Consider the following 13,939-nt stretch of genomic DNA (forward strand, 5'->3'; position numbering starts at 1 on the left):
GGTTGCCGACCTCTGGTCCTCATTCACAGGTTCACCAATTAATTTTTTTTTTGACTCCCTGACTGTCAGTGTCACCCTCAGCTTCTTTATACATCGTATATATTTCTTATATATAAGTAAGTGTCTAGCCCTTTGGGTCCTAAAGATCCTCTTAAACTATAAACTGATTACTAGGATAGCAAATTTGTTCCACTAATTGTTCTTTAAAAACTATCACAGGTTATTCTTGGCCACTGCCAACAGTGTTTGCAGAACTGGGGTCGTATACTCATCCTCACACCTCCCCCAGCAGCAGATATGACTGGCAAGAAATAACACAACTATTTGTAAATAATTCCTCCACTAAAAAAAATTACATTCTGTGTTGCTTTTTTCCTTGTATTGCATATATCTATTCAGCATCCCACTGTGTCTTGACAGGGATAGAGCTTTATTGATCAATGATATTATATGCCAAAATTGTTCGACAATGTTACATTCAACTCTGTGATAAAGAAAAAATTAAATTGATATGCCCACATTAAATCCTTAGACAAGCAATTAAGCAATAACAAACCTTTAACCTATACAATTTCTTGCACCTTCCTATAAAGCAGGTGGTACTGGCCAACATGGTGACACAATACTGGACTAGGTGGACCCTTAGTCTGATCCAGCCAGGCATTTCCCTCAGTTCCTAAACAGATTAATGCCCCTATATCCTGTATTTACAGCCACAATTAATATTAGCAATGAGTAGAGTAATGTAGTAACTTGTCCAAGGTGACACAGCAGATCAATGGGAGAAACAGGAACAGCTCTCCTGATATTAACCCTGTATTCTGTAAACTAGATTACGCTGCCTCCCCACAATGAGAGAGTTACATATAGTCTTTTACATGATCACAAACTACTGGGCAAGTGTAACACACTGTTTGACAAATAATAAAAAACAGTATAGCTTGAGGATTATGATTATCTGAACATCCAGAAGTAAAATTCCTTTAGTCTATTAGGAATAACAGTTTGCCTTTGAAAGGCAGTTTTCTCTGGATTTGCAATAAATTCTTGGATGTAACCTATGACCTGAAGTCCACAACAATGCATCCATTCTTATATACCCACTGCTCAGATGAATACCTCTGCTAACATAATATAAATAGTAAAGAAACTATACTTCCCCCCCAATTCTATTCCTCTGTAAGACTGATAATATAAGATTTTGTCTTCAATTCATCTTTAATCAATCTTAAGTACACAAATTACATTTTGCATTATTATTAACATGTAATCCCTACAACATATATAACACAAAATATAAACACAGCAGGCCAAGTTCTGCCCTCGGCTCCACCCAGACAGTTTCACTGATTTCCATGGGCTTCTAGCTGTAGACAGTGGGATTGTAACTACAGAGAGAACGTGTCACCAGTAGCCAAAACGCTTCAGTATTTAAAAGTAATTATTTGTTTTGGCAAAGTCAAATAAATACATAGGCATTGTTTAGAACCCAGGTCCATCTACTGCTATACAGAAGTGAGTGGTAGACCTTTGATGGACTTCAGTTGAGTGCAGAATTGGGCCCCTCATGTTTATTCTAAGTACTGTGCTCATTTATGGTGAACTTCCTTGTTTTTGAAAAAAGGGCAATTTTATCAGCCAGTTAAACTGTGGTAGTGTAAAAGGGAAGTTATTTCTGCTTCAAGTCACCAAAGTATCATGGGTGATGGTCCCTCAGCCTAACACAACTTTTTGGGGAGGAGAAAAGTCCAAACAAATAACTGAAAGGAAACTGCATACAAGTTAGATGGACAGTTGTCTAGAAAAAAAACAGACACACACATGAATACAAACTCAAAGTTCCTGAGGGGAATGCATATATGCATTTGGAACAGGGATGGGCAAACTACGAACCACAGGCCACATTTGGCTTGCCAAGTGATTTAATGTGGCCCTCGAGCTCCCACTGGGGAGCGGGGTCTGGGGCTTGTTCTGCTCCGGCGCTCCAACCAGGAAACGGGGACGGTGGTTGCACTGCACGGCTCCGCGCAGCTCCTGGAAGCAGTGCCATGTCCCGCCTCCAGCTCCTATGTTTACAGAAAGCCAGGGGGCTCCATGCGCTGCCCCCACAGCTCCCATTAGCTGCAAACTGTGGCCAATGGGAGCTGCTGGGACAGCACATGCGGATGGGGAAGCTTGCAGAGCTGCCTGGCCACACCTATGCATAGGAGCTGGGGAGGGAACATGCTACTACTTCTGGGAGCTGCCTGAGGTAAGAGCCACTCAGAGCCTACACCCCTGAGCCCCTCCTTTGCCCCAACCCCAGCCCTGATCCCCCTCTTTCCCTCCGAACCCCACGATCCCAGCCCAGAGAACCCTCCAGCACCCCAAACCCCTCATCCCCCACCCCCCACCCCAGAGCCTCCAACTCTCCCATCGCACCCCAACCCCATACATCATCTTGGACCCCCCACACACACCCTGAACTCCTCATTTCTGGTCCTACCCCAGAGCCTGTACCCCAAGCCAGAGCCCTCACCCCCCCATGCCCCAACCCTCACCACAGCCCTGAGCCCTCTCCCACCTTCTGAACCGCTCAGTCCCAGCCTGGAGCACCCTCCCATACCCCAAATCCCTAATCCCCAGCCCCACCCCAGAGCCTGCACCCCAGAGAGCTCATCCCATCTCCTGACTGCACCCCAACCCCCTGCCCCAGCCTGGTGCCCCCTCCCGTACCCTGAACTCCTCATTTCTGGCCCCACCCCAGAGCCCACCCCCTCCTGCACCCCAACCCCAATACGATTTCCATACCCAGATGTGGCCCAAAAGTTTGCCCACACCTGATTTAGAAACTTGAAACTAAAAGCCATACATTTGTAAATTCTGTGCTACTGCTGAGAAGAGTCAAAAAAGGAGAGTATCTGGTATTTGGTACAAGTGTTCTCAATGATGAGGCAACTACCATATCTTCTTCTTAATATAGGAAAGAGGATATCCAAGGCAAATTGGAGTTCTTTTGTTTTGCTTTTTAAAAACAAAGCATAAGCATAGCTTTTCCCAAATAAAATTCTTATAAACGAGGTTTATGTTGCAATGTCCTTTTTAAGTCTATTTCTCTGATGGAATTTTATTAAACACGATACAGCCCAAAGTTAAAGATAGAAAGTTATGGCAAATATGCAACATTAAAAATACATTGTCTTCTAGTGGCAAGTAAAATAGGGCCTCATAAAGTTTCCACTGCATCCCAGTAGGGAGTTAAAGGTCACTGCTAACTCGAAGTTAAAAACAATGGGAAGTAGAGGATGTCATTCTTTTATATTTGCCCAGTGATTCTGTGTTTTCTTTGTACAAATTTATTTAGGAAACTGGGAAATCTAACAAACAATGAAATGATTTCAAGGCTGCCTTGTTCCTCCCACACCCATCAGAAATGGGTTCATTCCACTTTATAAAATGTTTAATGTATAAAGAAAAATATTTGAACTTTCCAAGTATATAAAATGCAAGTTTTCCAGGAAACTTTAAAATGAAAGTGATAATTATTTTGTTTGTACTAAAAGAGTAAATTCCCCTCCTTATTAACCAAAGAACAGACAATAAAACTCAACTTAAATCAAAGCAGCTTAAAGTTATCAATTTCTATATAGCTCAAAATACCAACAAAACAAAAAACTTACTTGAAATGTAAAACTGATAAATTCATACAGGAATGAAATATACATCTGAACAACTGGATGATTGTTATTAAGTCAGCAAAAATGTGTCACCCTAATTTTTAGGGGTCAAATTAAGCTGCCTCTGATGCACATGTACACAGGGGAAGATGAGCACCTAGGCAGGGTGTGGGCTTGTGGACTGTTCCCCATACCTCCATAAACTTTGAGGTTTACACTTATAATATATGGAGATATACCTATCTCATAGAACTGGAAGAGACCCTGAAAGGTCATCTAGTCCAGCCCCCTGCGCCTTCACTAGTAGGCCCAAGTACTGATTTTGCCCCAGGCCCCTAAGTGGCCCCCTCAAGGATTGAACTGACAACCCTGGGTTTAGCAGGCCAGTGCTCAAACCACTGAGCTACCACCCCCCAGGTAGGCCCTGGGACCAGGAGGTTTTATTAACTTATATGCTGCCACACTACCCTAACAGATTTTTTGCCCCATGTGCTGGGGCAGCGTGAGGACACTATAACCAAGCTCATCACATAAGAGCTAATATTAACACTGCTTTGGTCCTCAGCTTCCACTATGTGAACAGGAGTGGAGAATGCTCTGCAGCTAAGAGGAAATGCTTAGCACTTCCAAGTATCAGGTCCTGCAGCAATAAAGGTGACCTGCAAAAGCAAAAATAGGCCCTCAACAGGTGAAAGTGAAAGTTGAGTAACTGAATGGGGAAAAGATTTTTACTCAGAGTGTTTAAAAAATAACTTCATTTCTTTTTGTTAACACCCAATTAATTTCAATCACTGACATTTTGAAGAAAAAAAAAGTGTGTGTTATAGATTCAATACCCCCTACCCCTTCCACTAAAATATGAACTTAAACAAGCCATGCTCCAAGACACCCAGGAGCTCCTTCAATAAAAGTAGGGGAAAAGAAAGCTTCCTAGTATTTCTAAAAAACAAACCAAGCAAATTCTCACACATGAAAAAGGGCACAAATCCAATTTAGGGGACAAGAATCTTTTGCAGTTCATCTTTCTCACATGTACACAAGAAACCAAAATCCAAATTCAGGGTCTAATATCCAAATGACAGCCATTAAAATTAATGGGCCTGATCTTATTGACGTCAGTTACAGAACTCTCATTAGCTTTGGTGGGAACAGGATCAGGCCCAATAGGAGCTGAGTAGCTAAAACTCCACAAAGGGTCTTTACGATGTAGCAGCTAATAAATAAAAATTGGCCACAGTGTAATTAACTAAAACAAATTAATAAATCCTCTAGGCCCAGTCCAACACCGAGATCCTCCAGTGCATCCCTTGGGCCCATACATGGGAGACCAGGGGTTCTGTTGTTTTTTAAACTGGCAACATCATTTTATCCCAAATGCTGCCTTTAAATCTTAATAATCCTACAAAAATGTGTTCCAAAATATTTTGCTTTGTTAAGGGCAGCTCATCACATTGTCAGTTTTTAGATGTTGAAAAGGTACCAATACACAGACAGACAATGTTAAAAACATTATTTAAAAAGAAGAATTTCAAATTAATTTGTAAACCACACTGAAATGGGAGAATGAGCATGATGTAATTTCAATGAATTAAAAAAGTCACTTTCTAACACTCTTCCTTTCTCCAGAAAGGCATATATACATGTGGAAGCTGCAACTACTGGTTTATAAAACACTAAACTTTTATGGAATGTTGAGTGACATATTTACAGATTTTACAACGAAGAGGAGAAAAGGGCCTGGGAGTTTGATTCAGGGTCAACAGTTCAGCCCACAGCAGAAGGGGATGAGCTGGAAGAATGCAGATATCAGAGACTTCACTGTTTAATTTCATCCCCTACTGTAATGATCCTATCAACATAATTTACTGTGCTTTCAGGCGGGCATTTTCAATAGGATCCTAAGGAAGTTAGGTGCCCAAATATCACTGAAAGTCAAGGGGATTTGGGTGTATAACCTCATTGGGTGCCTTTATGGAAAAAAAAAATCACAGCCTTTCCTATTGAGTGGTCAGACTATTTAGTAATACATATTTAAAAGTTCAGTATGCATCTTGTCACCCTCACCAGTTTCAGCTATGGTTGAACCATGATATCTAATTATTTTAGACCAGAGGTAGTTACATACAGAAGGTCATAGAGGCAAATTAATCTCCGGTCAATCTCCATTAAAGTTATGGATGAACTTGGCCTATAAAGCACTGAATGCAATTCATACAGAAAATTATAAGTTGGCCAGATAACAAGCAATCACATTTAATGAACACTCTTCTAAGCTTTACTATCAACCTTTTAACTCCACGGATATTTAGCAAATATGTTTGCTATTTGACTCTATTAAGTACATAGTACTAGATCACCTTCGAAAAAGGTGGGATGGGGTGGGAGGGACAGACAGCCTGATGCCTTATGAAAAATTTTTATGAAATAATTCTATTTAGAAATCAATCTGCTCATCTATCATACTTGCTTTAGGTTTCTTCCATTATTCTTTGGATGCAAATAAGGGCTTTATGTTTCTCTATTCATTATGTTTATTTCCGAAAAGTGCAGGATCCAGGGACTTCCTTACTTGTTGTTAATGGGGCCAATTACAGAGTCCTTACTTAGGTAAATAGTCTTCAGCATTGAAGAAACGGCCCCTTCTCCTCCCTGCCCCCAGATGCACAATACTTTAGAAGTGTAAAGTATTATTATTATACTCCTGTTCGGAATATCATAAAAATTGCAGTCACTAATGCTGGAAAGGTTCTGACTTTGTTTCTGAATATGGATAAATACTTGAACAAGAAGAATGGATATTAAAAACATAAGCAACATATGGAAGCAAAATGGTTTCTAAATAGAATAGCTTCAAATGAGCTATGAGCAACATTTAAAAAAAATATTTGGTTACACAAAAAGCTGGAAACAATATGCCCTTCATAGCCATATTGTTTGTAAGCTTTTTCTTATTTAGAGTGTACAATAGTGTTGTCATTGAACATGATCCAGGAGCAAGAATCTACATCTGGTGGGACTGTTTCACAGCAATGATCATTATTTACTACTTGTGTTATCACTTCACATTTTAAAAACTGAACTGTTGACACCTTAAATACTAAGGAGACTGGTGCCTTGAACTATAATTTCATACCATACAATACTGGGGAGCAAGGGAGGGAAAGAGGGAAAAATACTATATAATTAACTTTTCGATGAATTTGGGGTTTGGGGCAAGGTTAAAAAACAGTGTGAGCAAGTGTATTATATCACTAGGATGTTTCTTACTGTGGATTTATCCAAATAGGTTTACACATCCCCCTGTTAACTAAGATTTTAAGATAACAACAGGCACAGTGTGTTAAGCGAAATGACATACTGCAAAGAGAACGGAAATAAATGTTTATTTTCAAGACTTTCCACATCAACACACACAGGTGTAAGGAGAAAAAGGGCTAAGAAACTTTCCACAAAGCCTGAAACTGGCAGGAGACTGACACACAGAAAGTTCCAGCCAGAAAGGATGAGGGACATGGCTGCAGGAGGCAGAGAGAAAAGAGTGTTTCGCTTCTGTCAGTAAGGTATAAGCTGAAAAGAATCATTATGGAGTTAACATCATCCACTCCAAACATTCAGGGCCAAATCCTGCTTGCCTCCGCCACACAAGAAGCTGCGCTGACGTTCAGAGATGCAATTCTGGCATGTTCCTATTCTACGTCAAACTGCTATTGACTTCAGCAAGAGCAGGTCTGGGACCTATGCAAGGATTGGGAGTAGTAGTTCCATTGGCTAGTCTGAATGATTTAAAAAAAAAAAAAAAAAAAAGGCTCATAGTATGCTCCCAGCACAGCAATTTATACATTGTGAGTGGCCTTAGGCCTGCTCTTTGAATTGATGCTCTTCTACCTTCTATTCAAACCAAAATCAAATCGAATCATAGCAATCTAAAGAAACACTTTGATTTCAGCATGCAAGGCTGAAGTAAAATTGAACATACTCTCAACGCATCAAAGGCCTAGTTATTTAAGTTTGCTTCATATCAACTCAAAAGGAATCTACAGTCCACGGGCAAAGAAAGGGTTTGTCCTTTCCAACAACAGAATCAAAAGGCAGCCTGGGAGTCTGGCAGCCGCAGGGAGCGAGAAAGGTTAGAGTGTCTCAGCGTGGGAAGGATCATCTCAGTGGGAGCAAGGATCTCTATACAGGAGGGCTGATGTCAGTGGGAGGGAAATGACGGTGAGGAGGGTTGTCATGGGAATGATTGAGAACTGACTTTGGAAGGAGCAGAGAGGAATCAGAAGAGAGTTGGATGGCCTCAGTGGGAATGGGGACACTACATGTGGGAGTTTCAAAGAGAGGGAGAGCCCACCATGTGTTCCCAGGGGCGGGAATGCACAGCCCAAGCAGGGCAGGAGAGCATGCTAGTCTCCATGATGTGTGATTAAATACATACAGATTATATCTGATTAAATGAGAAAGTCAGTGTACATCGTAGCATTACAGAGCCATTAATTAATGGACTATTATAGATGTTATTTCATGTTTGTTAAACTACCCAGAAAAGGACAGTTCAACAGGTTTTGAACTAAGAATGCTTACTGTTTCTACAGCCTTGGATTTCATCTGCTGGCCCCCAACCAGCAGATAAAAATCAAACAGCCTTTTACAACGTGATCTGCTTTTACCTTAAAATATCAGAGCCTTTGGTTTACTGCCCACTCCCCAAACACACCCCTTGGTGTGTGTATATTGTTGAAAATACTCCTTGTCAAGGGCCATACAAGAAAAAGAAAATATTACACAAGTAAATTTACTGTGGCATGAAATACAGAGTGAACGTATGAGCATGGTGAAGTACAAGGGTTCATTGACATGATGTTGGGACAGCATATTGCTCACAAAGAGCAATGCCATGAGCAAGCTATGCAAGTCATTCTACACAAGTGCCAATTAAACATTTACACCATATCAACATTTGCTCTGCTTATGCCACATTTTTAACTGAGCAAATATATTAATGTTTTAGACAGGGTTTGGTTTTTTTTAAATGTATGGATTTTTTTTTAATCCTCCTTTCTGTAAAGCCAGGTATTTTAGTACCATGAGTCCAATTATATAAAAACTTTGGAGGGAAAGAAAAAAATATAGTTGGTACATTTAAAATGTACATACAAGTATCAGAGCCTTAAAGTCCAAGATCTTGGGATCTTTTGGGGCTAAAAGCAAGTGCTATCCCATTGGTACCCTGGAAATATGTGCTTTCCAACAGTATTCTACGATAATCAGACCTTAAATTTGTCACTGTTCCAGGGCTAAATATTGCAGAGCCTGCCCAAAGACCAATGTAATTTTGGATTGAAAATTCTATATTTGGGGGGCAAAAAAGAAACATTTTTGAGGCAGGTTCATTTTTTTAAGATGTGACACTTATTTGAAGCGGCTCAGAGATTACCAATGTTAGAACATCTCATGGGAGTATTGATTAATGGGGACATGTGAGGCCACCGAATGCTATTTATGATATGATTTCTTGGCTTATTACATGGATATCACCACAATCATTTATGCCAGATATAGTATTGCTAAATACATGTATGCCTACATACACTACACAAAGTATTCTGCAAGATCACTTTGGAAAAGGTTTGATTTTTTCCTTATTAAGGAAGAAATGTTAATCTTTGTAGACATATTTCATTGATGACCGGAGGCATAAAATACAGTGGGAAGACATTTTACATTTAGTGATTCCCTGTCATCTGATCTTAATGGATATCAGAACATACTCTAAAATAGATATAGAATAAATCTCAGTATCAGCTAGCAGGAGAGAGAGAAAGAGAGTCTCTTCTTTTACATCTCGGATTTGGTTGGGTTTTTGTATGGTGCTTTTTTACTTGAAAGTCGTACGTATTATAACCAAACATACTGGTCCAAGGAAAGGGATTACATCATCATAAACGTTTCTACAAATGGGAGTGAAAACAGGTGATGCACACACAGTGGGCCAAATTTTGTTCTTATGTGTAACTGTGACTTTCCTGACTTCCATATGTAACAGAGGAGAGTTTGGCCCAGGTGTGACTATTGCTGAGAGACAGAGAAAAAATGTCACTCAGGCAGGTAACTGCTATAGATACAAATCAGAGGCATTCCAACTACCCTATCACATGATAATCATTGGCTAACCTCATGAGGTGCTGACCATGTTCTGCACAATGCTGAGTGCCACTGAAGGTGTCCAAGCACTTCAGAGAAGGTTCTCAGCCCTCTGCAAATGTTTAATGGTTTGTGGTACCATGCTCATTCCCACAGTTCCTCCTTGGGCCAGAGTCCTACTAACTTCAAAGTTGTATGATTGTAGGACCTTGCACCAGATACTGCTCCCACCCTCCCACTGGCTTCAATGGAATCAGGACTGGGCCCCTTAGTCTCAATTTTCTTGTGCTCTGTTTCTTTGTAAAAGAAATTTACTGTATCACTGAGAGTAGGTGACACAGCAATAGTACAATTCAGTTTTATACACAATACAATTTCAGTGACAACATTGTTGTAAGCTAACATAGTAAGGATAATAAATGTGATAACAATATACAGGCTAATAATAACAGCAGAGAAAGTACAGTTCTATGCTGTTTTATATATCTGAAGGATAGCACAGGATTTTAAACAAGAAAGCCAGGAGGTGGAGAGGTGAAATCACCTTAGTATTAAATTGATCTTTCAAAAAAACTACTCCCATTAAGGAAAAACAATCATTTTGCAGCAGCGTTGTCAGCAGTAACCTACCATCACAGCTATGAAATACGACTTTTTGTGAAAAAAACCTAGACAATTACCGGCAAGATTAGAGTATGAACGTGAACTAAGATCAACCGCATGTCTGGCTGAGTTACCTCTGATGTCCCTGTCCCACTAACAAGCAATGTATTCATAAGCATCTTGAAAAAAAAAAAAAATAAACTGTTTTCTTCTTCCCTGGATTCTCTGACAATATGTATTATTTAACAGAGTAAACATATAGAAGACTAAAGTATCTTTAAATGTGAATGTTATAAGATTTTCTTGTTTAAAATGCTGAGATCCTTCAAGCACATACTTGAAAATCAGAAAAAATAAATAAAAGCTACCCAAACAAATCTCAGAGTTCTGATGACAACATAAATAACTTGTATTTCTTTATTGTAGTTTCCATGATTCCATCAGCATACTTTGGTGTGTATGTAGTCTCATAGCTCAGTTTCTTGTGTCTTATTTAGAACACAAATACAAATGTTAATTTGGCAAATAATTGCTCTAGTTATTCATCCTATTACCTATATAGTTTCTTCTTACATCCCACATTTTTTCAACTCTATGAAGTGACATTGTTATATTTGGGGGCAAGTAATTTAAGAGAATCACCCACACCACAGAAACAAATTGTTGTAGTTCACAATCAATAACGTAGACACATTCTTAATATAGATTGCAAAAGGTTCAGAAAACGGTACAAATTATTAGAGGTATTGTAAGCTGCAAATGTTGTGACTCTTTGTTAGTTCCTTTCTGTATGTCATACCTATATCTTATATTTACAGCTGTGTATCTCTTAACAGATATCACGGTAAGCCAAGGATCAGCCATGTTATATAATAGCTCTGTGCATCCATAACTTGCCTTTTCATTGTACTTATTTATTTCTACAAAATGCAGAAGCTTCAAAAAACTGAGAAAACACTCAACCACAAAAACTATATTAGCAACTTAACAAATATAGGCCACTCAGAGAAAGTAAATAAAATGCAATTCTTCAGTGCTCCTAACTTATTTTAAAAATCACAAATTCTTTATTTTTTCAGTATGTGCCCTTCTGTGAGGCACACTGGGATTATGCTATATGTATGTATACACACACTAATACTCTACAAAATAGCTTGTCTAGAAAGCAAGCAAAGTCACAAGTGGTAATGTAAAATCAGAACCCTATCCAAAAATTCCTGTTCCAGCTTTTCTGAGGGGAAGAAAGGGTTTAAAGTGACAGGCCCATTTACCAGATAGTTTTATATGCATTGGTATTTGCACCCCAAAAAGGCAAGCACAAATAGCAATATTTGATAAGTCAATAACAGATGTAAATACATGTTAGTTGCAGTGCAGGCTCACACAAGCCTTGTCCCACCATAGAAATTTCTGCTGCCGAATGCAGAGGGCCTATCTCCTTGCCTTGATCTAATAGATTGACAAGGACATTTAAACAGCTCTCCTTTTCCACTACACCAAAAACTCTTCCCATGGAATGAAGAAACAGGTTTGGGAACATCGCAAAGTAGTTTCATGACACTGATTAGTTTATAAACTAACTAACTGCTCAAGCCATTAAAGCTTCCACAATCAGCTTTCGCATTCAGATGCCTCCCTGGGTCAAATCACTGGAGCCAACTCCTGTTCTGAGAGAAATAGTGCTTCTGTCTAGCGCTCTTTTTACCTTCAAGCTGGATCTGCTGGTCTGGGTGTCTGGCTCCATTCTCTGGCTGTTCTCCCTCTTGTCTTTCTTAGAGGAATTAGTCCTCACTTTATAAGTGGATGTGTTGGAGGATTTAATGAATAATCCCGGGACGGAGTTGCCTTGCTGTTGCTGAGACATGGTTGTGTTGGTCTGGTGAGGGGAATTGGACTCCTCAGACTCTTTGCTACTGTGATAAACCACCCTGCTGTCAGAGATGTGGATGCTTGGAGCACAGCCCATGCTTTGTGACCACTTCGGGACTATTTCTAAATTTTTTTTTCCTCCTTCCAGTGGGTCTTTTCCCTTTGATTATTATTATAATTGTTTTGTTTGTTTGTTAACAGGTTGAATCTCCTTCCTGCTTCTCCGCTACGCTCGGGAGCATTGTCATCGGTCCTTTCTACACCCCCAGAAAGTGTGTTCTCTTTCCTCCTCCAGGAAACGGGATCCGTGGCGCTCAAGAACAGCAGCGGGGCTGGGAGGGGGTTCAAGAGCTGGCCCAGTTCATGCTTTCACCGGTTCTCTCTTTCCAATGAAGCCATCTCAAAATCGCGGTTAGGATTTTTTGTCAGCCCGGGCAAAGGGATGGGGGGAGGCAGCCACACCAGCGTCTCCTCGGACTAAGCGCTCAGCGCCCTGAACATTGGACCATTTTCCCTCTCCGCACTAGCCCACAGAACCGAATATTTTCCACTGGGGTTTGCAAAGTGTTACAAATTAACCCTGGGGGCCGTGGGTGGGGAGTCTCCCCACACACACCTTGTCTCCCACAGCCCTCACCAGGCCCTGCGTGTCGATTTAGCCCGCTCACCAAGATCAAGACCCGAGCCTGTTCGTTGCCTTGCGCCTTTTTTTTTTGGAGGGGGGGGAATCAACCCCCCCTCCCCTCTCAAGCTAGAGGGTGTTCCTCAATCACGCTCCCGTCCGATTCATGTTCCTCTCCGTCCTCCTCTGTCCCCAGAGCCGCCGCCGCCGCGCAGGCTGGCTATTGACATTCACGGGCTAGCCTCCTCTTGGCGAGGGCTTCGGAAGGAAGATTCCCCCCTTCGGAAACAGGGGGGTTCTTCTATCCAGCAGAACATTCCATGCCGCGGGGCTAGCCAGCCGGCGCTCCCGGCTGCACTGCACCAGCCTGGCAAGGGGCGGCTGGCTGGGAGGCACGGGGAAGCAAGCTCAGAGGTTGACCCGGGGAAGGTGGGGGTGGGCAACCATAGGAGCAACCCTAACAAAAATACTGCATAACTCAGAGGGGGGCTGCTGAGATCCAGAGGAGGAGCCGGCTCAGCTGGCAGAGGCATCAAAGGGCCTCCTCCATGTTTCGTGGTCACAGAAAAGATGCAAAACGTTGCACACACGTTAAAAAAAAAATTATCCTAGAGTCCCATCTCCGCGGCATGCATTAAAATGGCGAGAGGTTTATTCCCAGCATTCGCTCTCCCTGCAGCTGAGGCTGGGCAGGAGGAGTGCCTCTCCTCGGCGTCTCCTTTCCTTGCTCCGTGCCTGTGGATGCTGTTCTTATTGATGCTTCTCAGCAGCAACCCCCCCTCCCTTTCCCGCCCCCCCCGCCCTCCAAAGCTGCCCGCTTGCGAGGCTTCCCCTTGCAGTTCTGCCCCGGTGTTTGACAGCAGCGGCGGAGCCAATACAAGCACCCGCCAGCGGTGACCTCCAGCCTTTATTGGCGTCAATGCAAATGAGCCGGCGAGGGCCAATCTGCAGCGGCCCGGTCGATGCCAGGCGGCCCCGCGCGAAGGAGCGAATTTCAAACTGCTCCCGTCGCCGCCGGGCCCCTGCGCACCCAGCGGGGGCTGGTCCCGTC

The 13,939-nt window shown here is 41.7% G+C and overlaps 1 protein-coding gene across 1 annotated transcript in view; it reads right to left on the reverse strand.

Annotated features, from left to right (window-relative positions):
• Positions 1 to 13,669, reverse strand: part of LOC115658931 (high affinity cAMP-specific and IBMX-insensitive 3',5'-cyclic phosphodiesterase 8A-like) — a 204,303-nt gene extending 190,634 nt beyond the window's left edge. The window contains 1 exon segment of the mRNA XM_030578483.1: positions 12,103 to 13,669. Within this exon segment, the coding sequence (XP_030434343.1) occupies positions 12,103 to 12,363 (261 nt within the window). The 5' untranslated portion in view covers positions 12,364 to 13,669.
• Positions 13,670 to 13,939: the final 270 nt, after the last annotated feature.

This window comes from Gopherus evgoodei, chromosome 10 (assembly GCF_007399415.2).
Source record: "Gopherus evgoodei ecotype Sinaloan lineage chromosome 10, rGopEvg1_v1.p, whole genome shotgun sequence".
NCBI classification, from domain to species: Eukaryota; Metazoa; Chordata; order Testudines; family Testudinidae; genus Gopherus; species Gopherus evgoodei.